The 25,912-nt window shown below is 38.2% G+C and overlaps 1 protein-coding gene across 1 annotated transcript; it reads left to right on the top strand.

Moving 5' to 3' along the window:
- Positions 1-3,883: 3,883 nt before the first annotated feature.
- Positions 3,884-7,776, top strand: LOC105044036 (glycerate dehydrogenase). The gene is made up of 13 exons (XM_010921811.4): positions 3,884-4,241; positions 4,315-4,398; positions 4,486-4,626; positions 5,135-5,256; positions 5,373-5,454; positions 6,144-6,216; positions 6,313-6,404; positions 6,683-6,757; positions 6,850-6,957; positions 7,045-7,122; positions 7,230-7,274; positions 7,358-7,472; positions 7,566-7,776. The coding sequence occupies exons 1-13, from the start codon at positions 3,978-3,980 to the stop codon at positions 7,586-7,588; spliced, it is 1,302 nt and encodes a 433-aa protein (XP_010920113.1). The 5' UTR covers positions 3,884-3,977; the 3' UTR covers positions 7,589-7,776.
- Positions 7,777-25,912: the final 18,136 nt, after the last annotated feature.

The raw sequence follows: 25,912 nt of genomic DNA, 5'->3' as shown, positions 1-25,912 counted from the left end.
TGGTTGGATCTATCTTTGATTGATCTAACATATAAGGATATTCTTATCTTTCGATAAACTTATATAATTTGATAAATTAAGATCAGAGTACGTAGCAAAAGTATGATGGTTTGACTTGATTAAAAATATTAATTCTTTAATTCAAAAGATATTATGATGGAATATATTAGTTGCAAATAAGGAAAGATTTTATTGATAATGAAAGGATGCTACTGATTTTTGACCTAATTTGATCATAGTCATGCAATTTTTGTCAATAGATTACTTCATTGCAGATAATGCAAGAAATTCTAGATATCTCAAGTTTATTGTTAATAGCTTGATAGTTCTTTTGTTAGTTCAAACCTAGAATGTCTTGATACAGATATCATTTTTTTAGATTTAACATTGTTACTCGAACTGGCATAGAATGTTGAGATTTTCTTAAGATAAAAGTCTACCTGTTAAATTTATTGGAAGGTCAAATAAAGAAAAAAATCGATGATTATGAAGAGCGCCCAATATTCGATCTTTCTTTATTTTCTATCATAGGTAGTCTGAGATAATTATGAATTTTGAGTGAAATATATTGGATAAATAACTATGATATTTTAATATAAGGTCAAAATATTACTGTTCTTCGAAAAAATTTAAAAATAAATATAAAAAAATAAATTTGAGATTTCAAATAATTTTGTTATATCAAGATCATGAGAAACAAAATAATATATAAGACATTATTGGAAGCTTGAGAATGACATGAAGAATGTATACTTTTGAAGTGTGTACTTCAAACAACACAACTTGATTTCGAGGATGAAATTATTTTTTGGGTTGGAGGGAGAATGTAAAAATCTGGCCTAAGACATTTTTTTCCCTCTTGCATGATCTTTAAAGCATCAAAAAGGAAATGAAGGAAAGAAACTTAATGGAAAAGGACTCCCAATAAAGTCCATCTTCCCTCTTTAAATCACAATAGGATTGGAACTCTAAGAGCCCTAGATCCCATTTATAAAATCCCCATTCCCTCTTTTAGAGCTCCATCTTGAATTGTTTGATGAAATTGCCATGAATTGTTCGGGGCATCTTGCATCCTTCTTGGTGCTGTCGTTGGAAAAAGATCATCGAAACCTTATCGTAAGGCCTCACTACAGCCAAGGTAAGGGCTCGATCCTTCTTTCTCTCTCTCTCTCTTCCCTATCTCCTCTTGGCTCCAGGCCTTATTGCCGACCACCTGCTTTGCCGAAAAAATCAAGAAAAGAGAACCTTTATTTTTTTCTATTTTGAACGAGCCTTCCTTCTTCTTTTTCCGACCATCGGCACCTCCATTTATGATGCCACACCCCTAGATCGTGAACCCCCCACCTACCTACTACCTTTTTCGAAGGTCATGGCCCGTCAGTGATTGGTCGATGACCAAAGAAACAAAGAAAAAATGAAGGTCCCCTATTTTTCTAAAAATTTTATTTTCTTTTATTCTCTGATCACTGACCGCCGGCCGTCCCTTGTTCTGCCATTGTTGGCCACCTGTTATCACTACCCATCGTCGGTCTTCTATCCACCAGCCACCAGGAACCACCGATCTTCCTCCCCTATTTGGCCAAGCAAAGAAGAAAAGAAGAAGAAGGAGAAAAGAAAAATAAAGAAAGAAAAATAAACAAAAAATTTTCTCTCTCCTATCTTTCTCTCCTCTTTTATGTCTCTTTACCTCTCTTTCTTTCTCTCTCAATCTGGCCAATGTACCCCACCATGAACTTGATATGAACTTTTCAAAGAGACTTAGACTCATTTTGATAATCGTGTGATTTGTCGATCTTAGTCTGATCCTTGCTAGATATTTATAGATCTGATCATTGTTAATCTCCTATTGAATCACCATGATATGATCCCTAATGATCTTGATTATAGATTTCTCTTTGGAAGAATGTCAAGAGTTTTTTCTCTCTAAAATTTTCTCTCTCTTCAAGATTTTTTCTCTCTAAAAATCTTATGGATCAATGGAGGATCTAGATACCTACGTAATCCAGATCGATTGATTGACCTTAGGAGAGCCCTGGACTTATAATATTTAGAGATTTTTCGTAATTTTTCTGTCTTTAATCGTACATGATTTTTATGTTTAATCCTAATCATGTAGAGATACAATTATTGTACAAGAAGATATCGAGCAAAATATCTTGACTTCGAATTCGTAGATTGAGGAGCTCATCAATTTCTGTATTTAGATCGATCATCAATAGAGATAAGAATCTCTATATATGATCATCATTATATATGTTGTTTTTACCATTGGATTTGTATCGTTTATACCGTTGGATTTGGACAGATGGATTTATCATGTTTGAAATACAATTGTTTCATATATAATTTTTAGTATGAGTATATTATGTGTTGATTAGATATATATGTACCAGTAATTGATAGTATAACTATATGAATATGATATACATGTTTTAATCACATCTCAAACTGAAATTGATATGATAAAATCAATATGAAATAAAAAGATATGGTTTGGATTAGCCTCGTCATGTGGATAGCCAACTAGGAGCTTATGTCTAGGACAGTCTCTAAGATTTATGCTCGGGACAGTCTGTCAGGAGCTTATGTTTGGGACAGCCCGCCAGGAGGTTATGCCTGAGACAGCCCCCATGTGCTTACGCATGGGATTTTGGGTCAGATCAAGAATTGAGACACGATCTTGATTAGTCCAAAATCGAAAAGAAAAGATTAAAAAAATTAGATATGTGATAAGAGAAATAGATGACAAGACATGAAGTTTATGCTGAATAAAAGGCTTTAACTGGTTGATATATGATAACACTTCTCTTTTGATAAGATAGATAATTGACACATGTTTATATGAATGTTTGCATTATTCTGAATATTTGATATGAGAATTCATATTTATTGCTATTTACAAATTATACTATTATTATTGGTGTGATATATGAGATTCTTACTAGGCTATAAAGCTCACATCCCTCCATTTTTTTTTTCTTCTCAAAATTACAGGGTACTCATAATTAGCTATGGTATAAACTTGCAAGTGAATGAATGCATAGATAGAATGTCATTGATACCTGATCAGCTGATTGAAGAATTTAATTAATAATTATGCAAGTTTTATTAACTATTATTGAAATTATGCATTATGGATGTTGAGGTTGTAATAAATTATTTTAGATTTTGTATATTTTTTAGAGTTTGCTTTAAGGAGTGTGCGGCCATTATGTACTCGATCCGGATATTGAGTTCGGAGCGTGACATTAATCATGATATAACTCCTTGCACAGCTCTCAAAGCACTCTGAACTTCTCTTTCATCTGCTTGCACAGCTATTGAAGTAGCTATAGCTTCATAGCACAAAAAAAAATCTGAATCATTCTTTCTTGAGCTGAAGATACAGCCTGAACCCATTTATGGCACCTTAAGATGGTGTCAAAATAGAAAGATATTTTGATTTCTTTCAGATCGCAGGACAGAATGGAGAAAGAAAATAGGGATAAAAGGAAATCTCGGTTTGGTCTCCAGTTCATGTGTCCCCTATTTTTCGCAGAATTCTTGATGTTCATTCATGTGTTTAGGCCTCTGCAGATGTATTATATTGACAGATTTTTCAAACGATACCCTCCAAGATCTGTTTGATGTCAAACCGCGGTGCAAGGTCTGGCTGAGGTTCATCATCAGAGGAATGGTTCAGAAAACAGTGGCTCAAAGTTTACCGCTGACTACGCTGGATGCTAATTAAGCGGTCGATCCGTCATCACAAATGGATTGTGAAATGACGTGGGTGCGATGCCAGATCATGATCATACACACGGTCATAATTCACTTCAGCCATTGCTTGGTTGAAGCTGCCTCCCCCTTATCCTGCCTTGCCCTAGGGAACGAGAGGTCCAGCCCCGGTTGAAGCGGCCTTTATCCATCAAGCCAGCTGCTGGCCTACTTTTTATTTGTCCCCCTCTCTTTATCAGCCTACCTCCAACCAGAATTCGATGCACACCGTACCAAGAAAGATAATACGAATAATAAATTCCTGGTCTATCTTTCGACATATAAATATTGAACAAAGACCATCCTCTGCGCTCCTCCTCTCCACTTTTCTGCAGAAGGATCAAATCTCGAGCGCTAATAAGATGGCAAAACCTATATCGATCGAAGCATGGAATCCCAGCGGGAAGTACCGAGTCGTCAGCACCAAATCGATGCCCGGAACCCGTTGGATTCGTCTCTTGACCGACCAAGATTGCCGCGTCGAGGTAAATCTCTTCTCCAATTTCTCATCATGTTCATAAAGAGTAACACTTGATTCTCTTTAATCTCTGTCCTCAGGTATGCACCGAGAAGAAGACCATACTGTCCGTGGAGGACATTCTTGCACTTATCGGCGAGAAATGTGATGGAGTAATCGGACAGGCAAGCGGAATTTTTTATACTCTGTGTGCATAGAAGTGTAAATATCGATCATTTTCTGGGATTTTGCTCTGGTTTGTGTTCCACCAGTTAACAGAAGATTGGGGTGAGGTGCTGTTCTCTGCGCTGAAGAGAGCTGGTGGGACTGCCTTCAGCAACATGGCAGTCGGGTACAATAACGTCGATGTCGACGCTGCTACCAAGTATGGAGTGGCCGTTGGAAACACCCCAGTGAGTTTGAATGTGATTTAGTTATTATATCGAACGAGTAACTATAACAGCTTATGTAGATTGTAATGAAAATAGGATGTATTAATTCCAATCTCGATTCTAATGGTTAACATGAACCATGAACCAACCAACCATTTATTCTTTTTTTTTTTTGCTCATATTTATTTCTCTATTGTGCTCTCCCATTCGCTACTTATGTTGAAGAAGGGGAAAAATATTAAAGAAAACTTGATGTATTTTAATATTTGTAGTTTTATGTGCTACTTTTCTTCTCCTTTCTGTGTAATGTTTCCTTCTTTCTGGACAATGTTATTGGGTCATACTGTTTGATCTTGTTCAGCTAAGCCCCTTTCTTGAAAGTGCTAATTTTAGACTACCGCAAGTGCTAACTTTAGATTACTCATAGTCTTGGAAGCTTTCTGTTTGTCTTTTTGTTACATGAATTTTGCGTTATTTGCATTGGCTTCACTTTATTTACTTGTTTATTTATTTATTTTTGTGTGCCCAGGGAGTTCTTACCGAGACAACTGCAGAGTTAGCTGCTTCACTTTCACTGGCCGCAGCCAGAAGAATAGTAGAAGCAGATGAGTTTATGAGGGCAGGTTTATATGATGGATGGCTTCCTCATTTGTATGATCTGAATCACACTCTTGTATTTTATGAGTGTCAAATGGTTTCTTTGGTACAGCATAGACTAATCTTCTTCTTTGAGTGGAATGGTTATCCTGAAATGGTACTGCCGATAGGTTTGTGGGGAATTTGCTAAAGGGACAGACGGTTGGAGTTATTGGAGCTGGCCGTATTGGATCAACTTATGCCAGGATGATGGTAATATGTCTTGTCTCCTTTTGTAACATCTGAGTGAACCATGCATTGTTGCCACTATCAAGATATCCAATCAATGTTCTGATTTCTGAAAGAAATTTTTTTCCTAGAAAATTTTGGTTCTTAGATTTTATGTAAATTGGATTGAATCAAATCAAAAAGATCAAAACAAAAATCTGCAGAATCATTTTAGTATGATTAAGAAAAAGTTGATTCTTGTAAATTCATTTGGGAAAAATTCATACCCAACTTGTGCAATACTTTAGCCTACCAAATTCTGGCACATTGTAATATTTGTATCCATTTGGATATACTGATAAATTACATAATGTTGTGGACATATGCACACTGATATGAAACCACTAACAAGACTAAACTCAGTAGCTGTAAACAGCTCTATATTGCTTAATTTAGTGTGAAAGAAATCTCTTTCAAGTGTCTCGAGGGAGTACATAATTGAACAATAACTTTTTCATCATAAGAAGGTCTAACTCTAGAGAATATAGCTACTGACTAGCTAGAATAGAAAGATGGTCAGAATTTGTTGCATGAAATCATATTGGAAGACGGTATTAAAGAATATTTATATATAAGAACTGGTATAATAGGTGTTATGAACAAGACTAATAGAACTGTTATGGTTGCTGGTTTTACTGCACTTTCATTGACTGTATCTTTTCAATTTACAACAGATTGAGGGTTTCAAGATGAATCTGATATACTATGATCTGTATCAGGCAACCAGACTAGAGAATTTTGTCACAGGCATGTTGTTGTCATCTCGTCTAACTATCTCTTTAACACCCAAGAGATTCAGCTGAAACTCAAAAATTCCTTTGTTATTATCTTCTTCCACTGCAGCATATGGACAGTTCCTGCAGGCAAATGGTGAACAGCCTGTTACTTGGAAAAGAGCTGCTACAATGGAGGATGTACTTAGAGCGGCTGATGTGGTTAGACCTCATCCTTTGGAATATTAACAATGTTGCTCCATTGTAGAGTACTAGCAATATCTTATTGCCCTGATTCTTCTTTGCATTTGAAGTGTCTTTACTCTATAATTCACCCAATTACATGTGCTACACTAAAACTGGCACAACAATCCTCATAGGATAACACAGATATTATTGCAATAATAGTATGCATGTAGATTAGAACTGACATGGGCAGAGATGAGAATGACTAAGTTCAGACCTTTTTTGTTCCCTCAATAAACTCGTGCTCTTTGCAGATAAGTCTTCATCCAATTTTGGATAAAACAACATATCATCTGATAAACAAAGAGAGGCTGTCCATAATGAAGAAGGTGAAACTTCCAGCTCTAGGATTATTCAATTACTATAACTTCTGTCCATTTTGGTCATAAATCAAAGTAATCCACATTTTAAATTACTACAGGATGCAATCCTAGTAAATTGTAGCAGAGGACCAGTGGTTGATGAAGCTGCCTTGGTAGAACATCTGAAAGTAAACCCCATGTTCCGGGTGGGGCTTGATGTATTCGAGGTGATCCTACAGTTGGTTCCACATTTGATGCTCCAATTTTTTGTACAAAACCACTTTATAACTTACCTAGTCATCACCTTTCAACAGGATGAACCTTACATGAAGCCTGGGCTCGCAGAACTGAAAAATGCTATTGTTGTGCCACATATTGCATCTGCCTCCAAGGTGAATACCTTATATGATTACATTTGAATTCAAAATTAATGAGCTTTATCTCCTGCTTATTCATCCTTTTATACTGCTAATACAATCAACTTCTTTTATTGATTCAGTGGACACGTGAAGGAATGGCAACTCTTGCTGCTTTGAATGTTTTGGTAAGTTCAAACATTTAAACAAGTTCAACATTAGTTTTTGCTCTTAACAGAGAAGCACTTTTTCCTTGTTTCTTGGCCAATAGGGTAAAATTAAAGGATACCCGGTATGGGCTGATCCTAATCGGGTGGAACCTTTCTTGGACGAGAACTCCCCACCTCCAGCTGTTTGTCCAAGCATTGTCAATGCAAAACAACTTGGTATATATCCATATTGTTAGGACTGCTAGTCTGGGAAGGATCTTTTACTGCCTTTTCTGCACTTGTTGCTAACACTAATAGTTTGTTTTGTAGGTCTGCCTTCTTCAAAGGTTTAAAAGGGTGTTTGATGCTATTCATCTCCATGTGAAAGGTGCAGTACATAGATTACATGGATGTATAGTATTGGGTTTTTAAGTTCTTGGAAGTGAGAAGTAGAAATGTTTATCTGGTTATCATGTCGCGGACTAAATGTATGTTAAGATCTTTCATCTCGCCCAAGGAAATGATAGCAGAATGTTGACCATGTATGGCTATTCTCAAGTAAGACAGCGTGGCATCAGTATTCATGGTTTAACATGCTACCTAGAGCATCTGACTCTGAGGCTGCGTTTGGACCGGGAATAAAAGGGTGGGGGAGAGGTTGTTGGTGGTTTATAAATTCCTTCCTTTATCCTGCCAAATGCCTTCTAGGCCAGGTGGATAGCCCAGTTCCCTCCTAAGCATAAGCCTATCCTTCGGCAGGCGTGGAATAGGCTTTTCCCTCCCCCATCATAATCAAATTACCATATTATCCCTCCATTTTTTTCTATCCATTGTAAGTACCCAAAAAAAAAAAAAAAAAAACGGGGACGATAATTTTCTCTTTGCTATAAATGACAAATTATCACAAATCCTAGAGCATATTAAATGTACAATAGTCCCTCCCGCTTATTCCTCTATTCAAATGCTAAAAAGATACTTATCCACAGAATAAGCCTTCCCATCTATTGTATCCAGATAAGTTTTTTATTCCCTACCAATTTATTCTTGCAGGCATAGTTTTGCATAACATGAACGTGCAATCAAAATTCTTATAATAAATAAAAAATATTGTTAGATATTGAGCGAAACATGTGTGCGCATTATGACTAAGAGGCCCTAGGTGCCAAAATCGAAAATAAAATATATTTGCTTTCGCCACACCAACAAGTTTATGGGAAAAAAAAGGCAGTTCAATTTAGCCATGAAGTGTTAATCTCATGAAACAAGCTTGAAATGAGGATTATATTGACTATGTTAGAAGAAATCGAGAGAGTAGATTGCATGGTACATCATAAATAGCAAATTAAAAAAAGATTTAGGAATTAAAGAATTTCTGCTTGGGTTTAGGGCATGAGAAACCGGTGGCTCTAGACACGGTCTCTTCATGTGCTGAAGACGGGGTGTGTAACACTCAGTCTGTTGGGCCTTAAATCCAAAGCTAAAAAAAAATAATAAAAAAAAATAATAAAAATTTGAAGAAGACTCTCGCAGGAGTCTGCTTTCATGGCCAACGACTCCTAATCGGAGTCGAAAAAGTCTGTTGGGGAGGAGTCAAACTTCTCCCCTCTGACTCTATTTAAGGGGATCTTTTCCCCTTCCTCCCATCGAGAAGTCTCGAAGCAAAATGGCGAGGATCGTCGGAAATCACTCGCGGAAGCTGTCATCGTGCTTGCCGCAATTCCTCACCGGAAAGGTCATCGGAGTTCGAGGTAAGCTGCAATCTCTCTTCCTCTCTTCTCTCCCTTCCTTCCCTTATCAGTGTGTACGTTCGCTGGCGACCGAATTCGCTGGATTTTGCCTAGGAAGACAGCCCCTATTCTATCCTTTTTTTTTTATTTTCCGGCATCGATGGTCACTGTCGACCGCCGGCTTTGGATTCCCCTGCATCGCTCCGTCGATACCTCCTGCCGCCGGCCACTGCCGTGCTGGCTGCGGCCTTGGATGGCTGAACAAAGGGAGGGGACCATTCGGTCCCTGTTTCACCCAAAGAGGACCACGGGAAGAAGAAAGGAAAAGAAAAAGAAAAAAAAAAGAAAAAAAAGAAAAGAAAAGAAAAAAGAGAGAGATCTCTCTCTCCCCTCTCCCCTCTTTGTCCCTCTTTCTTTCTCTTCTCTCTCCACTTTATCTCTCCACTTTCTATCTCTAAAATTTTCTCTCTCTAAATATTTTCTCTCTCCTCCTTTCTCTCTCCAAGAAAGACCTATAGATCTCGTATCATGCCATCTTTTTCTTTTCTAGGGACCTATGACCCCGAATCGATTCAGTGCCCAAGTGGTTTATCAGACTGGTCACTCAATCAATCACTTTCTATTATTATTAAATTTTATTGAATATATGGAATGAAAATTGATCCTGATTTAATATTTTAAATAGGGTTATTTGATTTATTTAAGGAAGACTAAAGATCTAGGACGGTTGAAGTAAGTGGATCTTACGCTTCTCATTTATTTTTTAAATCTTTATGATTTTCATGCATATGATCTTTTATTGATAAAATCATATTTTCATAAAATAAGGATCAGCATATGTGATATGAAAAAGTATATTTTATTATGAGTATTGATTTCATGAATATGTCTTATGAAAATAGCATGGTTATGAAGTATGAATTTTATAGTTTTGCTACCTGTATATATATGTATATTTTAAAAAAAAGATATAATGATTTCAAAGGCTCTCAGATAGCTATGAACGAATCCATTCGAGAAAGTCGACATCCGGAGTTAGCATCCATAAGAACACAGGCCCTGCCAGTGGGTATAAAATTGGTATATGAAACATGAATTTATCGATTAAGAACACTGGCCCTATCACAGATATAAAGTGACCATAGCACGAATATCTATGAGCAAAATTTGAAAACATGATATGGACACATGACAAGAATAATTTTCAAAACATGTTTATGAAATGTTCATGATTTATACATGCATGATTGATTTATCACTTGTTTTATTATATGCTCTATGAAATATTTTAATTTATATTATCTGTTATTTTTTAAATATAATATTATCATGAAAAATTTATGCTGGATCCGATAAGGAAGTGTAGGTTTTACTTACTGAACTAGTGTAGCTCATATTCTTTTTATTTTCTTTTTGTTTGTACAGAAGAATAATGTTAGAACCGGCAAAAGAAATTCAGATTTGGAGATCTGCGATGCAAGCTTGGAAATTTTATAGATGAAGTTTAGATATATGATGATCATGAACTTAAAGTAAATAATTATGGATTTTGAGATATAGATTTGTATTTGATTTTGGATTTAGATGCTCGAAACCAATATTAGTTTAATTATTTGATGAATAATAGAATTGAATCTTTTTATTTGATAGATTTTAGATGTTATCGTGGGCTCCATGCTACCAATATTGATTTAATTATTTGATAAATAATAGAATTAATTTTTTTTATTTAAATCTTCATCAGCCTTATGCCAATCTATCATAATCATTTAAAATCCATCAAATAAAAAGATTCAATTCCATTATTCATCAAATAATTAAATCAATATTGGTTTAGAGCATCTAAATCTAAAATCAAATATAAATCTATATCTCAAAATTCATAATTATTTACTATAAGTTCGTGATCATCATATATTTAAACTTCATCTACAAAATTTCTAAGCTTGCATCGCAGATCTCCAAATCTGAATTTCTTTTACCGATCCTAACCTTATTCCTCTATACAAACAAAAAGAATATGAGCTACACTAGCCCAATAAGTAGAACCTACACTTTCTTATCGGATTCAGCATAAATTTTTTATGATAATATTATATTTAAAAAATAACAGATAATATAAATTAAAGTATTTCATAGAGCATATAATAAAATAAATAATAAACTAATCATGCATGCATAAATCATGAATATTTCATAAATATATTTTGAAAATCATTCTTGTCATGTGTCCATGTCATGTTTTTAAATCTTGCTCACAGATATTCATGCTATGGTCACTTTATATCCGTGATAGGGTCAGTGTTCTTAATCGACAAATTCATATTTCATATGCCAACTTTATACCCGCTGGCAGGGCCTGTGTTCTTATGGATGCTAGCTCCGGATGTCGACTTTCTCGAAGGGATTCGTTCATAGCTATTTGAGAGTCTTTGAAATCATTATATCTTTTTCTTAAAACATACATATATATAGGTGGAAAAATCATAAAATTCATACTTCATAACCATGCTATTTTCATAAGACATATTTATAAAATCAATACTTATAATAAAATATATTTTTTATATCATATATGATGATCCTTATTTTATGAAAAATATGATTTCATCAATAAAATATCATATGCATGAAAACTATAGAGATTTAAAAAATAAATAAGGAGCATAAGATCCACTTACCTCAATCATCCTAGATCTTTAGTCTTCCTTAAATGAAGCAAATAATCCTATTTAAAATATTAAATCAGGATCAATTTTCATTCCATATATTCAATAAAATTTAATAATAATAGAAAGTGGTTGATTGGGTGACCAGTCTGATAGACCACTTGAGCACTGAATCGATTCGAGGTCATAGGACCCTAGAAAAAGAAAAGATGGCATGATACGAGATTTATAGGTCTTTCTTAGAGAGAGAAAGGAGGAGAGAGAAAATTTTAGAGAGAGAAAGTAGAGAGATAAAGTGGAGAGGGAAGAGAAGAAAAGAGGGACAAAGAGGGGAGAGAGGAGAGCAAAAATCCTCTCTTTTTTTTTTTTCTTTTCTTTTCTCTTTTCCTTTTGTTTTTTTCTTTTTCTTTTCTTTTCTTCTTCTCGTGGCTCTCTTTGGGTGAAACAGGTCCCCTCCCTTTGATCGGCCGTCCAGGGCCACAGCCAGCACGACGGTGGCCAGCGGCAGGAGGTGTCGACGAAGTGACACAGAGGAACCCAAAGCCGGCGGTCGGCGGTGACCACCGGTGCTGGAAAATCAAGAAAAAAGGGATGGAACAGGGGCTGTCTTCCTGGGCAAAATCCGATGACTCCAGTCGCCGGCGACCGTGCACACTGATAAAGGAAGGAAGGGAGAGAAGAGAGATTGCGGCTTACCTCGAACTCCGTGACCTCTTCGGTGAGGAATTGCAGCGAGCACGGTGATGACTTCCGCGAGCAATTTTCGGCGATCCTCGTCGTTTCGCTTCGAGACTTCTCGGTGGGAGGAAGGGGGAAGGGTCCCCCCTTAAATAGAGTCGGAGGGGAGGAGTCAGAGTTTGACTCCTCCTCGATGAGCTTTTCTGACTCTGATTAGGAGTCGTCAGCGGTGGAAGAAGACTCTCTACGGGAGTATTCTTCAAATTTTTATTTTTTTTTTATTATTATTTTTTGGATTTTTGGGCTTAAGGCCCAACAGGCCGGGTGTTACAGGGTGGATATCATCTCAACCTATCCATTGTGAGTTCATCTATGTGTGATTGCAGTGAAGCATTTGCATGATTATGATTTCAGATGAGAAAACAGAAATTGCAAAAGAAGGTCGCAAGAAAGAGCTCGGGAAAAGAGAGAATTGTCTCATAAGTTGCATGCAATCATTTGTCATGCTAATACTTCAGAACAGCAGCTATTGCCAAATGCTGATCTTTTTTAATAAATATTTCATATTACATAATTGTTGTGCTCATGTAGAGGTAACATATGTTCAACAACCGGAAGACTGCACACAAGGGAAAGCATAAACAGCATGTGATAGAGTTGATGGAAGAATTAAAAGATTGAGACAAAAATTAGACTCTTGAAGATGATAAAACTTCAAAAGGAAAGAGGAGAAACAACTGATGAAGGGACAAACGAACAACACATATTTTTCATTGGCAGAAGGCACTGATAGCAAGAATTAATGGCTCCAAAAAAATTTGAGTGAAATAATTCTTCTTTTTGTCAGACTGCAAGGTGCAGTCTAACTTCTTCTTTTTTCCTATCTTTTTATACCATATACATATTTTTTTTCTTTTTTTCTTTCAATAAAATATTCTGGGTGGTTCAAAGCCTCCCTTTTCAATCAAAAAAAAAAATCATATTACAACATCCCTATACGTTGCAATGATTCCTTAGTTGATAACAAGAGAGTTGTCACAACTTTAAAGCCTTTCATGCTAAAACCTTTTAATGTTCCATCCAGTGTGGGATGTTTTTTGTCCCATCCACCTATTTTCCTTCGATGTAGCTAATGTTCTTCGTTCTAGTTATATATAACATGAAATCTTCAAAATCCAATCATTTGAGGTTAGTCACAAGGCTTTTTGCATTATGAAATACCACATTCAAATAGAGAAATAATTAAGCACAAAACTAATTCAAATAGAGAAACTCAATAATATTTATTTTAATATAAAATATCAGGGTTCAATTAGAAAATTAGCAAACAGCATTCCTAGAAACAAGCTCCTAGGGTTTGTAAATCTTCTACCAGCTTTAGTTCCCAACGTAAAGAAATACACTTATCTCTTATATTTGGTCTTAATCCACAACAATGAAGTCAATCGAGCAAAGCGGATTGCTGAGGCCACCCTTTTTTTTTGAAAAAAGCCATTTAAATCTTCAATAATCAAAAATAAATACAGCTATTTAAATTAAAATAATAAAAACAAAATAGAATAGATTTCAATCCAAATAGTTATAATATAAAAGAATATGTAGCATCCATACAAAATCCCAACCATCTATCGAATCCTCCTCCTTTTCAAATAAGAAAATCGCTGGTTCTACTGGTATCGTAGATCTAGTTGGTTATCTAGCATTCGGAGGTCTTATTTTGGTCACCGATAGATCCTGGAATGACTTTTTTTTTTAATTATCTTTTATGGGCTTTGACGTAATTAACTTTATAACCATCCCTCTCTATATAGGCTAATTAATTTAAGCCTTTAATCCAAGACCGATGCGAATGCACCCTTGGCTCCTAGAGTGCATGTACTCTATGGTGCATCATGTGTACCATCCATCGCATGATAGATGGCTACGAACGAATACAGACTGTGCGATGCACGTCATGTGCAGTCGCTGTGCAATGCATCGTGAGTACCATGGAGATTAATAGCGATCTCCTCATGTTGATGTGTGAGATTTCTATGATCGGAAGCTCGTGGATTTGAATTTTTAGGATTTCTTCATTGCGATCGATCGAGCGGGTGATAATGGCGATGATAGTGAAGGATGATAAGAAGATAATAATGCTGAGGAGCTCCGATGGGGAGGAGTTTGAGGTGGTGAGCAAGCGGTGTTAAAGCAGTCAATAACGGTCGGAAATATGATCGAGGATGTATGCTCCGAGGATGGGATCCTCCTCCGAAACATCAATGGCAAGGTCCTTACAAAGATCCTCGAGTACTGCAAGAAGTATGATGGACGATGCGCACGATGCACTGCACCATGCGGTGCATCACAGATACTGTAGAGATAAATAGCAGTCTCCTCACATCGATGTGTGAGATTTTTGTGATAGAAAGCTCATGAATTTAGATTTTTAGGATTTCTTCATTTCGATTGATCGAGCAGACGATAATGGTGATGATAGTAAAAGATGAAAAGAAGGCGATAACATTGAGGAGCTCCGATGGAGAGAAGTTCGAGGTGGAGGAGGTAGCAGTGAAGCGGTCTATAACGATCAGGAATATAATCAAGAATGGGTGCTCCGAGGGCGGGATCCCCCTCCTAAATATCAATAGTAAGATTTTTATCAAGATCCTCGAGTACTGCAAGAAGTATGATGGATGGTGCACATGATGCACCACAGTATGTGGTGCATCGCGAATACCATAGAGATAAATAGTGATCTCTTCACATCGATGTGTGAGATTTTTATGACAGAAAGTTTGTGGATTTGGGTTTCTAAGATTTCTTCATTTTGATCGATTGAGCGGGCGATAATGGCAATGACAGTGAAGGATGGGAAGAAGAAGATAATACTAAGAAGCTCCGATGGAGAGGAGTTTGAGATGGAGGCAGTGGTGAAGCAATCGATATCAATCGAAAATATGATCGAAGATGGATGCTCCAAGGGTCAGATCTCCCTCCTAAACATTAATAGTAAGAAGCATAATGGACGATGCGTATGATGCACCATATCTGCGGTGCATTATGGATACCATGGATATAAATAGTGATTTCTTCATGTCAATGTGTGAGATTTTTATGACAGGATGCTCGTGGATTTAGATTTTCAGTGTTTTTTCATTTTGATCGATTGAGTGGGCGATAACAAAGATGATAGCAAAGGATGGGAAGAAGACGATAATACTGAGAAGGTCTAATTGGGAGGAGTTTGAGGTGAAGGAGGAGGTGGTGAAGTAGTCGATAATAGTCAAAAATATGATCGAGGATGGGTGCTTCGATGATGGGATCCCCCTCTTAAATGTCAAAAGCAAGGTCCTTATTAAGATCCTCGAGTATTATAAGAAGCATGAAGAACAGTGCGCACGATGCACCACACCATGTGGTGCATCGTGGATACCATGGAGACAAATAGCTATCTCCTCATATTGATGTGCGAGATTTATATAACAAAAAACTCATGGATTTAGGTTCTAAGATTTTTTTTTATTTTGATCAATCAAGCAGACGACATGACGATGACAGCGAAGGATGGAAAGAAGATGATAACGCTGAGGAGCTTTGATGGGGAGGAGTTTGAGGTGGAGCAGACGATGGTGAAGCAGTCGATAACGATCGAAAATATGATCGAGAATGGATACTTCAAAGACAAGATTCTCCTCCTAAATGTCAATAGCAAGATCTTTTCCAAGATCCTTGAGTACTGAAAGAAGCATGATGGATGGTGCGTACGATATACCGCACCATGCAGTGCATCGTAGATACTATAGAGATAAATAATTGTCTCTTCATGTTGATGTGTGTGATATCTATGACAGAAAGCTCGTGGATTTGGATTTATAAGATTTCTTCGTTTTGATAGATCGAGAGGGCGATAATGACGATGATAGCGAAGGATGGGGAGAAGATGATAATGCTGAGGAGCTCTGACAGAGAGGAGTTCGAGGTGGAGGAGGCGGTGGTGAAGTAGTCGATAATAGTTGAAAATATGATCGAGGATGGATGCTTCAAGGACAAGATCTCCCTCCGAAATATCAATAGTAAGGTCCTTACCAAGATCCTTGAGTACTGCAAGAAGCATGATGGATCGCAAAAATCGTGGAGATAAATAGCGGTCTCCTCACATCGATGTATGAGATTTTTATTATAGGAAGCTTGTGGATTTGGATTTCTAAAGTTTCTTCATTTCGATCAATCGAGCGGATAATAATGGCGATGATAGAAAAGGATGGAAAGAAGATGGTAACGTTGAGGAGCTCCGATGGGGAGGAGTTCGAGGTGGAGGAGAATGAGGTGAAGCAGTCAATAACAATTAGAAATATGATTGAGTTGGGTACTCTGAGGGTGGGATCCCTCTCCTAAATATCAATAGCAAGATTTTTGCCAAAATTCTTGAGTACTGAAAGAAGTATGGTGGATGGTGCGCACAACGCACGACACCATACAGTGCATCACATATACCGTAGAGATAAATAACGATCTCCTCACATCAATGTGTGAGATTTTTATAACAGAAAGCTCATGGATTTGGATTTCTAGGGTTTCTTCATTTCAATCGATTGAGCAGGTGGTAATGGTGATAGTGAAGGATGGGAAGAAGATGATAACATTGAGGAGCTTCGATGGGAAAGAGTTTGAGGTGGAGGCGATGGCGGTGAAATAGTTGATAACGATCAGAAATATAATCGAGGATGGATGCTTCGAGGGTGGAATCCTCCTTCTAAACTTCAATAGCAAGGTTCTTGCCAAGATCTTCGAGAATTGTAAGATGTATGATGGATGGTACGCATGATGTGCCACACCATACGGTGCATCATGGATACCGTGAAGATAAAAGACAGTTTTCTCACATCGATGTATGAGATTTTTGTGATGGAAAGCTCATGGATTTGGATTTCTAGGGTTTCTTCCTTTCGATCGATCTAGCAGGCGATAATGACGATGATAGCGAAGGTTGGGAAGAAGATGATAACGCTGAGGAGCTCCGATGGAGAGGAGTACGAGATGGACGAGGCAATGGTGAAGCAATCGATAACAATCACAAGTTTGATTAAGAATGCATGCTCCAAGGGTGGAATCTCCCTCCTAAATGTCAATAGCAAAATCCTTACGAAGATCTTCGAGTACTGAAAGAAGCATAATGGATGGTGTGCACGATGCACTGCACCATGCGCTGCATTGCAGATACCCATAGAGATAAATTACGATCTTCTCACATAGATGTATGGAATTTTTATGACAGAAAGTTTGTGGATTTGGATTTTTAGGATTTTTTTATTTCGATCATTCAAGCAGATGATAATGGCAATGACAGCGAAGGATGGGAAGAAGATGATAAAGCTGAGGAGCTCCGATGGGGAGGAGTTCAAGGTGGAGGAGGCGGTAGTGAAGCAATCGATAACGATCAAAAATATGATCGAGGATGGATGCTTCGAGGGTGGGATCCTCCTCTTAAACATCAATAGCAAGGTCCTTGCCAAGATCATCGAGTATTGCAAGAAGAATAATGGACAGTGCGCACGGTGAACCACATTATGCGATGTGTCACGGATATCATGGAGATAAATAGCGGCTTCTTCATGTCGATGTATGAGATTTCTATGACAGGATGGTCGTGGATTTGAGTTTCTAGGATTTCTTCATTTCAATCGATCGAGCGGGCGATAATGATAATACAGTGAAGGATGGGAAGAAGATGATAATGCTGAGGAGGTTCGACTGAGAGGAGTTCAAGGTGGAGGAGGTGGCATTGAAGCAGTCGATAATAGTCAAAAATATAATCGAGGATGGATGCTCTGAGGGTGGGATCCCCCTCCTAAATGTCAATAGCAAGGTTCTTGCCAAGATCCTCGAGTACTGCAAGAGGCATGATAGATGAGGCACATGATGTACCACACCATGCGGTGTATCGTGGATATCGTGGAGATAAATAGTTATTTTCTCACATCAATATGCAAAATTTTTGTGATTGAAAGCTCGTGAATTTAGGTTTATGGGGTTTCTTCATTTTGATCAATTGAGTGGATGATTATGGCAACGATAGCGAAGGATGAAAAAAAGATGATAATACCGAGGAGCTTCGATGGGGAGGAGTTTGAGATGGATGAGGTGGCGATGAAGTAGTCGATAACGATCGAGAATATGATCGAGGATGGGTGCTCTAAGGGTGGGATTCCTCTCTTAAACGTTAATAGCAATATCCTTGCCAAGATCTTTGAGTACTGTAAGAAGCATGATGGATGGTACGCACGATGCACCGCACCATACGATGCAACGCAGATACCTGCAGAGATAAATAGTGGTCTTTTGATGTAGATGTGTGGAATTTCTGTGATAGGAAGCTCATGGATTTGGGTTTCTAGGATTTCTTCATTTTGATCAACCAAACGGATGATAGTGGTGATGGTCGCGAAGGATGAGAAGAAGATGATAACACTGAGGAGCTTCGATGGTGAGAAATTAGAAGTGAAGGATGCGGTGGTGAAACAGTTGATAATGATCAAAAAATGATCGAGGATGGGTGCTCCGAAGGTAGGATCTCTCTCCTAAACTTCAATAGCAAGGTCTTTGCCAAGATCCTTGAGTGCTGTAAGAAGCATGATAAATCACTGATATGGTGAAGATAAATAGCGGTCTCTTCATATCGATGTGTGAGATTTTTATGATAGGAAGCTTGTGGATTTGGATTTCTAAGATTTCTTCATTTCGATCGATCGAGCAGATGATAATGATGATCATAGTGAAGGATAGGAAGAAGATGATAATGCTGAGAAGCTCCAATGGAGAAGAGTTCGAGGTGGAGGAGGCAGTGATGAAGTAGTCGATAACTATTAGAAATATGATCGAGAATGGGTGCTCCAAGGGCTGGATCTCCCTTCCAAAATTTAATAGCAAGGTCCTTGCCAATATCCCTGAGTATTGCAAGAAGCATGATGGGTGGTGCGTATGAAGAACCACACCATGTGGTGCATCGCGGATACCGCAAAGATAAATAGTGGTCTCTTCACGTCGATGTGTGAGATTTCTGTGACAGGAAGCTCGTGGATTTGGATTTTTAGAGTTTTTTTCTTTCAATCAATCGAGTGAATAATAATGGGACAGCAAAGGATGGGAAGAAGATGATAATGCTGAGGAGCTCTGATGGGGATGAGTTCGAGGTGGAGGAGGAGGTAGTGAAGTAGTCGATAATGGTTGAGAATATGATTGAGAATGGATTCTTCGAGGGTAGGATCTCCTTCCTAAATGTTAATAGCAAGATCTTTTTCAAGATCCTCGTGTATTGAAAGAAGCATGATGGACGGTGTGCACGATACACTGCACTATGCGGTGCATTACAGATAGATGTGGAGATAAATGACGGTCTCCTTATATAGACATATGAGGTTTCTATGATAGAAAGCTCATGAATTTAGATATCTAAAATTTTTTTCATTTCAATCGATCGAGCGGGCGACAATGGCGATGACAGCGAAGGATAGAAAGAAGATGATAATGCTGAGGAGCTCCGATGGGGAGGAGTTTAAGGTGGAGGAGATGGTGGTGAAGCAGTCGATAATAGTCAGAAATATGATCAAGGATGGGTGTTTTGAGGGCGGGATCCTCCTCCTAAATGTAATAGCATGGTCCTTATTAAGATCATTGAGAATACTGCAAGAAGAATAATGGACGGTGTGCATGGTGCACCACACCATGCGATGCATTGTGGATACCATAGAAATAAATAGTAATTTTTTCATATTAATTTTTGAGATTTCTGTGACAAGATGCTCATGGATTTGGATTTCTAGGATTTCTTCATTTTGATCGATCGAGCAAGCAATAATGACGATGATAGTGAAAGATGGAAAGAAGATGATAACACTGAGAAGGTTCGATTGGGAGGAATTTGAGGTTGAGGAGGTGGCAGTGAAGCAGTCGATAACGGTTGAGAATATGATTAAGGATGGATGCTCCAAAGGTAAGATCCTCTTCCTAAACATCAATAGTAAGGTTTTTATCAAGATCCTCGAGTACTGCAGAAGCATGATAGATGGTGCATATGATGCACCACACCATGCGGTGCATCATGGATACCATGGAGATAAATAGCTATCTCCTCACATCGATGTACGAGATTTTTGTAATAGAAAGCTTGTGGATTTGGATTTCTAGGATTTCTTCATTTCAATCGATCGAGTGGGCGATAATGGCGATGAAGATGAAGGATGGGAAAAAGATGATAATGCTGAGGAGCTCTAATAAGGAGGAGCTCGAGATGGAGAAAACAACAGAGAAGCAATCGATAACGATCAAAAATATGATCGAGGATGGGTGCTCTGAGGGCAGGATCTTCCTCATAAACATTAATAGTAACATCCTTACCAAGATCCTTGAGTACTGTAAGAAGCATGATGGACGGTGCACATGATACACCGCACCATATGGTACATCATGGATATCTGTAGAGATAAATAGTGATCTTCTCATGTAGATGTGTGGGATTTCTGTGACAGAAGGCTCGTGAATTTGGGTTTCTAGGGTTTTTTTATTTCGATCGATCGAGCGAACGATAATGATGATGACAACATAAGATGGGAGGTAGATCATAACCCTAAGGAGCTTCGATAGAAAGGAGTTCGAGATGGAGGAGGTGGCTCGATAATTGTCAGAAATATGATCGAGGATGGGTGCTTCGAGGGTGGGATCACCTTCCTAAACATCAATAGCAAGATCATTGTCAAGATATTCAAGTACTGCAAGAAGCATGATGGATGGTGCACACAATGCACCATACCATGAGGTGCATCACAGATACCACGAAGATAAATAGTGATCTTTTCATATCGATGTGTGAGATTTTTGTGACAGAAAGCTCGTGGATTTGGGTTTTTAGGGTTTTTTATTTCGATGGATCGAGCGAATGATAATGACGATGACAGCAAAGGATGGGAAGAAGATGATAATACTGAGAAGCTCCGATAAAGAGAAATTCGAGGTGGAGGGGCGGTAATGAAGCAATCGATAATGGTCGCAAATATGATCGAGGATGGGTGCTCTGAAAGTAGGTTTCCCCTCCTAAACGTCAATAACGCAAGATGCACCACACCATGCGGTGCATCACAGAAATAATTGGGATAAATAGGGGTCTCCTCACATCGATGTGTGAGATTTTTGTGAAAGAAAGCTCGTGAATTTGGGTTTCTAGGATTTTTTCATTTCGATCGATCAAGCAGGCAATAAAGGCAGGAAGAGAAAAGGATGGAAAGAAGATAATAATGCTAAGGAGCTTCGATGGAGAGAAGTTAGAGGTGGAGGAGGCAACGGTGAAGCAATCGATAACTGTCGAAAATATGATTGAGAATGGGTGCTTCGAGGGTGGGATCCTCCTTCGAAACGTCAATAACAAGGTCCTTGCCAAGATCTTTGAGTACTGCAAGAATCATGATGGATGGTGCGCATGATGCACCGCACCATGTGATACATCGTGGATACCGTAGAGATAAATAGCGGTCTCCTTATGTCGATATGTGAGATTTCTGTGATAGGTAGCTCATGGATTTGGATTTCTAAGATTTCTTTATTTCGATCGATCGAGTGGACGATAATGACGATAACAACGAAGGAGGGAAAGAAGATGATAACACTAAGGAGCTCTGATAGAGAGGAGTTCGAGGTAGAGGAGGCGGTGGTAAAGTAGTCGATAACGATAAAAAATATGATTGAGAATGGGTGCTCTGAAGGTTGGATCCCCCTCCTAAACGTCAATAGCAAGATCCTTGCTAAGATCTTTGAGTACTGTAAGAAGCATAATGGGTGGTGCACACGATGCACCATACCATACGGTGCATCGTGAATACCATGAAGATAAATAGCAGTCTCCTCATGTTGATGTGTGAGATTTTTGTGATAAAAAGCTTGTTGATTTGGGTTTCTAGGGTTTTTTCATTTCGATCGATGAGTGGATTATAATGGCAATGACAACAAAGGATGGGAAGAAGATGATAATGCTGAGAAGATCTGATGGGAAGGAGTTTGAGGTGGAGGAGGCGGCGGTGAAGTAGTTGATAACGGTCGAAAACATGATCGAAGATAAGTGCTCCGAGGATGGGATCCCTCTCCTAAATGTCAATAGCAAGATCTTTGTCAAGATCCTCGAGTATTGCAAGAAGTATGATAGACAGCGTGCATGATGCACCGCACCATGTGGTGCATCGTGGATACCTATAGAAATAAATAGCGGTCTCCTGGTGATGACAGCGACGGATGAAAAGAAGATGATAATGCTGAGGAGCCCTGAGGGGGAGGAGTTCGAGGTGGAGGAGGCGGCGGTGAAGCAGTCGATAATAGTTGGGAATATGATCGAGTGCTTCGAGGACGGGATCCCTCTCCTAAACATTAATAGTAAGGTCTTTGCCAAGATTCTCGAGTACTGTAAGAAGCATGATGGATGGTGCACACGATGCACTGCACCATGCAGTGCATCGCTGAAACCATGAAGATAAATAGTGGTCTCTTCATATCGATGTGTGAGATTTCTGTGATAGGAAGCTCGTGGATTTGTATTTCTAAAGTTTCTTCATTTCGATTGATCGAGTGGGCGATAATGATGATGATAGCGAAGGATGGGAAGAATATGATAATGCTGAGAAGTACTAATAGGGAGGAGTTCGAGGTGGAGGAGGCGACGGTGAAGCAGTTAATAATGATCAGAAATATGATTGAGGATGGGTGATTCGAGGGTGGAATCTCTCTTCTAAACATCAGTAGCAAGGTCCTTACTAAGATCCTCGAGTACTGCAAGAAGCATGCTCGCCATGATCCAAAGACAGAGGCTAGAATCTTTATTTTGGTTTGCGACATGCAGATATTATCATATCATTGTACATATTCTTTAATATGCAGTTCATTATGTTCAGTTTTCAATCAAATATTGGGTTATTTGTAACAATGGATTTGAAACAAAATTTGGTTTAGGATAGTCATAGAATAAAATTGAATGCCTGGTGTATAAGTAGATGTTAAGACTGTAACTGCATGCTAATTTAAATTGAAATAGAATCAACAATGAACAGTTAAGAATCATTTCAAAAAAATCTTAGCATAATAGGTCACCTCCTTTTTCACATAGAATACGACAATACCATGCTTTCTACTTTCACTGCAGACTTTGCATCGGAGTTGACAAGATTAGTCCTAAAATAACAGCGCGGAGATGATTTAGTGATGTAAGGATTAAAAACTAAAATAAAAATAGAGAAGATAATGAAATAAAAAATATATCTTCTAAAAATCAACGTCAACTCTTCTAATTTGTGGATGAGATGCAACCTTTACTGTTTCACTTTTGCAGTTCTAAATTCCATTTTCTTGCCTTACATATGCAATGGGAACTTCATAACAAATTCAGAAAATGGTTGTCCAATATACATCACTAATGAACAAAACATATACCGTAGGTATTGTAATGATGATGCACATAATTTGTTCAATGTTGCCATTGTTATTAGCATCTGCAGTTGCTTGAACATCATAGCAAGATTTCCTAACTATGTGACCGTGTGTTTTTGATGCTAGTAGCTCAATTGACTTTGTGACGGCATATGAAATAAAAAGTCCTGCATAACTCTATATATCTGGTTGTAATTGTTTAGAATTCCTTATTTTCCAAGCATTCCTACATTGGAAGTCTTGGAGATTCCATTGACTATAGTGCTTCTTGTTGAGATCACGCGCACCGGATTGGATCGACCTAAGCTTTTGATCTAAAGTCTAATCTCTTTGAGACAATTCACCAAACACATTGCAGGCATAAATAAACAAAGACAAAGAAACCAAGATTTACGTGGTTCGGCATAAGAGGCCTACATCCACGGGGAGGAGGAGCAATTCACTATAAATTCGTCCCGAAAAATAGGTACAATATGAGGTATAAAATATCCTTAACCGAAACCAACAAGAAGACAACAGAGTATCGAAAAGAAGTCAACAAAGATCCAATCGGATCTACCAATTTCAGCCTCGGCAATAGATCAAGGTAAGATAATACCTGAGGTGAAGATACTTTTCTCAATCCTCGGCAAAAAATCAAGATGAATACCTCCTTACCAACCGAACAAGCGTTCGGTCATCAGCACAGGGCATCTGTGAAATCGAGAAGGAAGAAGATAGGTAGAACACTAACAGAACACCAGCGGGAGAAGGTCAGGAAGAACACCAGTGGGAGAAGGCCAGGAAGAACACCAGCGGGAAAAAGCCAGGAAGAACACCAGCCCGCACAAGAACACCAGGAACCACCACCGCGCACTCGCACACCCCAAAGAAGGATGCCGCGGCCTCCTTTTAAAGAAAAAATAAACTCCTCAAAATAGAGGTTCATCCAAATAAGAATTCTAAACTATCACGGGAGATAAACAAGGAAAGAGTATATATTTAAAATCGTTTTGCAGAAAATCCTTGATCTCTTTATAATTTTGGAGCAATATATAACAATCCTCCTCCTTGCGACAAATATTGTACCTTTTATATCAGATGTGGATTAAAAAAAAAATTTTATAACCTCCTCCTCACCACAAGCCCCGCAGGGCATTACCAAATGCTTATACCAATCAAGTTCAGAAAATTTCTGAACTTAATTGCAGGGATTGATTTAGTGAACATGTCAGCCGGATTATGGGCAGTGTAAATTTTTTGAAGCCTGATATCATCTTTCTCTATCAGATCTCTGATGAAGTGATACCTGACGTCTATATGTTTTATTCGTTCGTGATACATCTGATCTCTGGCAAGGTGCAAAGCACTCTGACTATCACAATGAATGTCCAAACAATCCTGTTCGAGATCCAAATCCTGTACCAACCCTTTTAGCCAAATAGCTTCCTTTGCTGCATCTGTCAATGCCATATATTCTACTTCAGTGGTAGATAAAGCAACTGTAGACTGCAAAGTAGCCTTCCAACTGACTGCACATCCAGAAAGAGTAAACACATATCCGATCAAAGATCTTCTCCTGTCCAAGTCACAAGCATAATCTGAATCACAAAATCCTATAACTATGTAATTACTCTATGCAGTAAATATCAATCCCAATTTAGAAGTGCCTTTTAGATATCTAAGTATCCATTTCACAGCTGACCAGTGAGTCTTTCCAGGCTTATCCATGTATCTGCTTACAACGCTTACTACCTGTGAAATATCAGGTCGAGTGCAGACCATCACGTACATGATGCTGCCAACTGCGCTCACATATGGCACTCTAGACATATATCTCTCCTCATCCTCAGTCTGAGGAGAGTCTCTGACAGAAAGTCTAAAATGACTGGCAAAGGGGGTAGTGACAGGCTTAACTGTAGACATACCAAATCTGTCCAAGACTTTTTCAATATAACTATGCTGAGTAAGGAAAAATCTACCTGACTGTCTGTCACGAATAATCTCCATCCCAAGTATTTTCTTTGCCGGTCCAAGGTCCTTCATATCAAATGCAGTACTGAGCTCGGCTTTCAGTTTCTGAATGATTGACATGTCCTTGGCTGCAATTAACATATCATCCACATATAATAACAAATAACAAAAGGATCCATCTGAAAGCTGTTGGTGATACACACAACTG

The sequence above is a fragment of the Elaeis guineensis genome, chromosome 4, assembly GCF_000442705.2.
Source record: "Elaeis guineensis isolate ETL-2024a chromosome 4, EG11, whole genome shotgun sequence".
NCBI lineage: Eukaryota > Viridiplantae > Streptophyta > Magnoliopsida > Arecales > Arecaceae > Elaeis > Elaeis guineensis.
This window is presented reverse-complemented; position numbering and strand designations above follow the sequence as displayed.

What these genes read in the sequence shown, in the direction of transcription:
- LOC105044036 (XM_010921811.4), top strand. Translation starts at nt 3,978, where the DNA reads ATGCACACCGTACCAAGAAAGATAATACGAATAATAAATTCCTGGTCT. An exon ending in ACCAAGATTGCCGCGTCGAG is followed by an intron (nt 4,242 to 4,314) that starts GTAAATCTCTTC and finishes CTCTGTCCTCAG; the next exon opens with GTATGCACCGAGAAGAAGAC. An exon ending in ACTAGAGAATTTTGTCACAG is followed by an intron (nt 6,217 to 6,312) that starts GCATGTTGTTGT and finishes CTTCCACTGCAG; the next exon opens with CATATGGACAGTTCCTGCAG.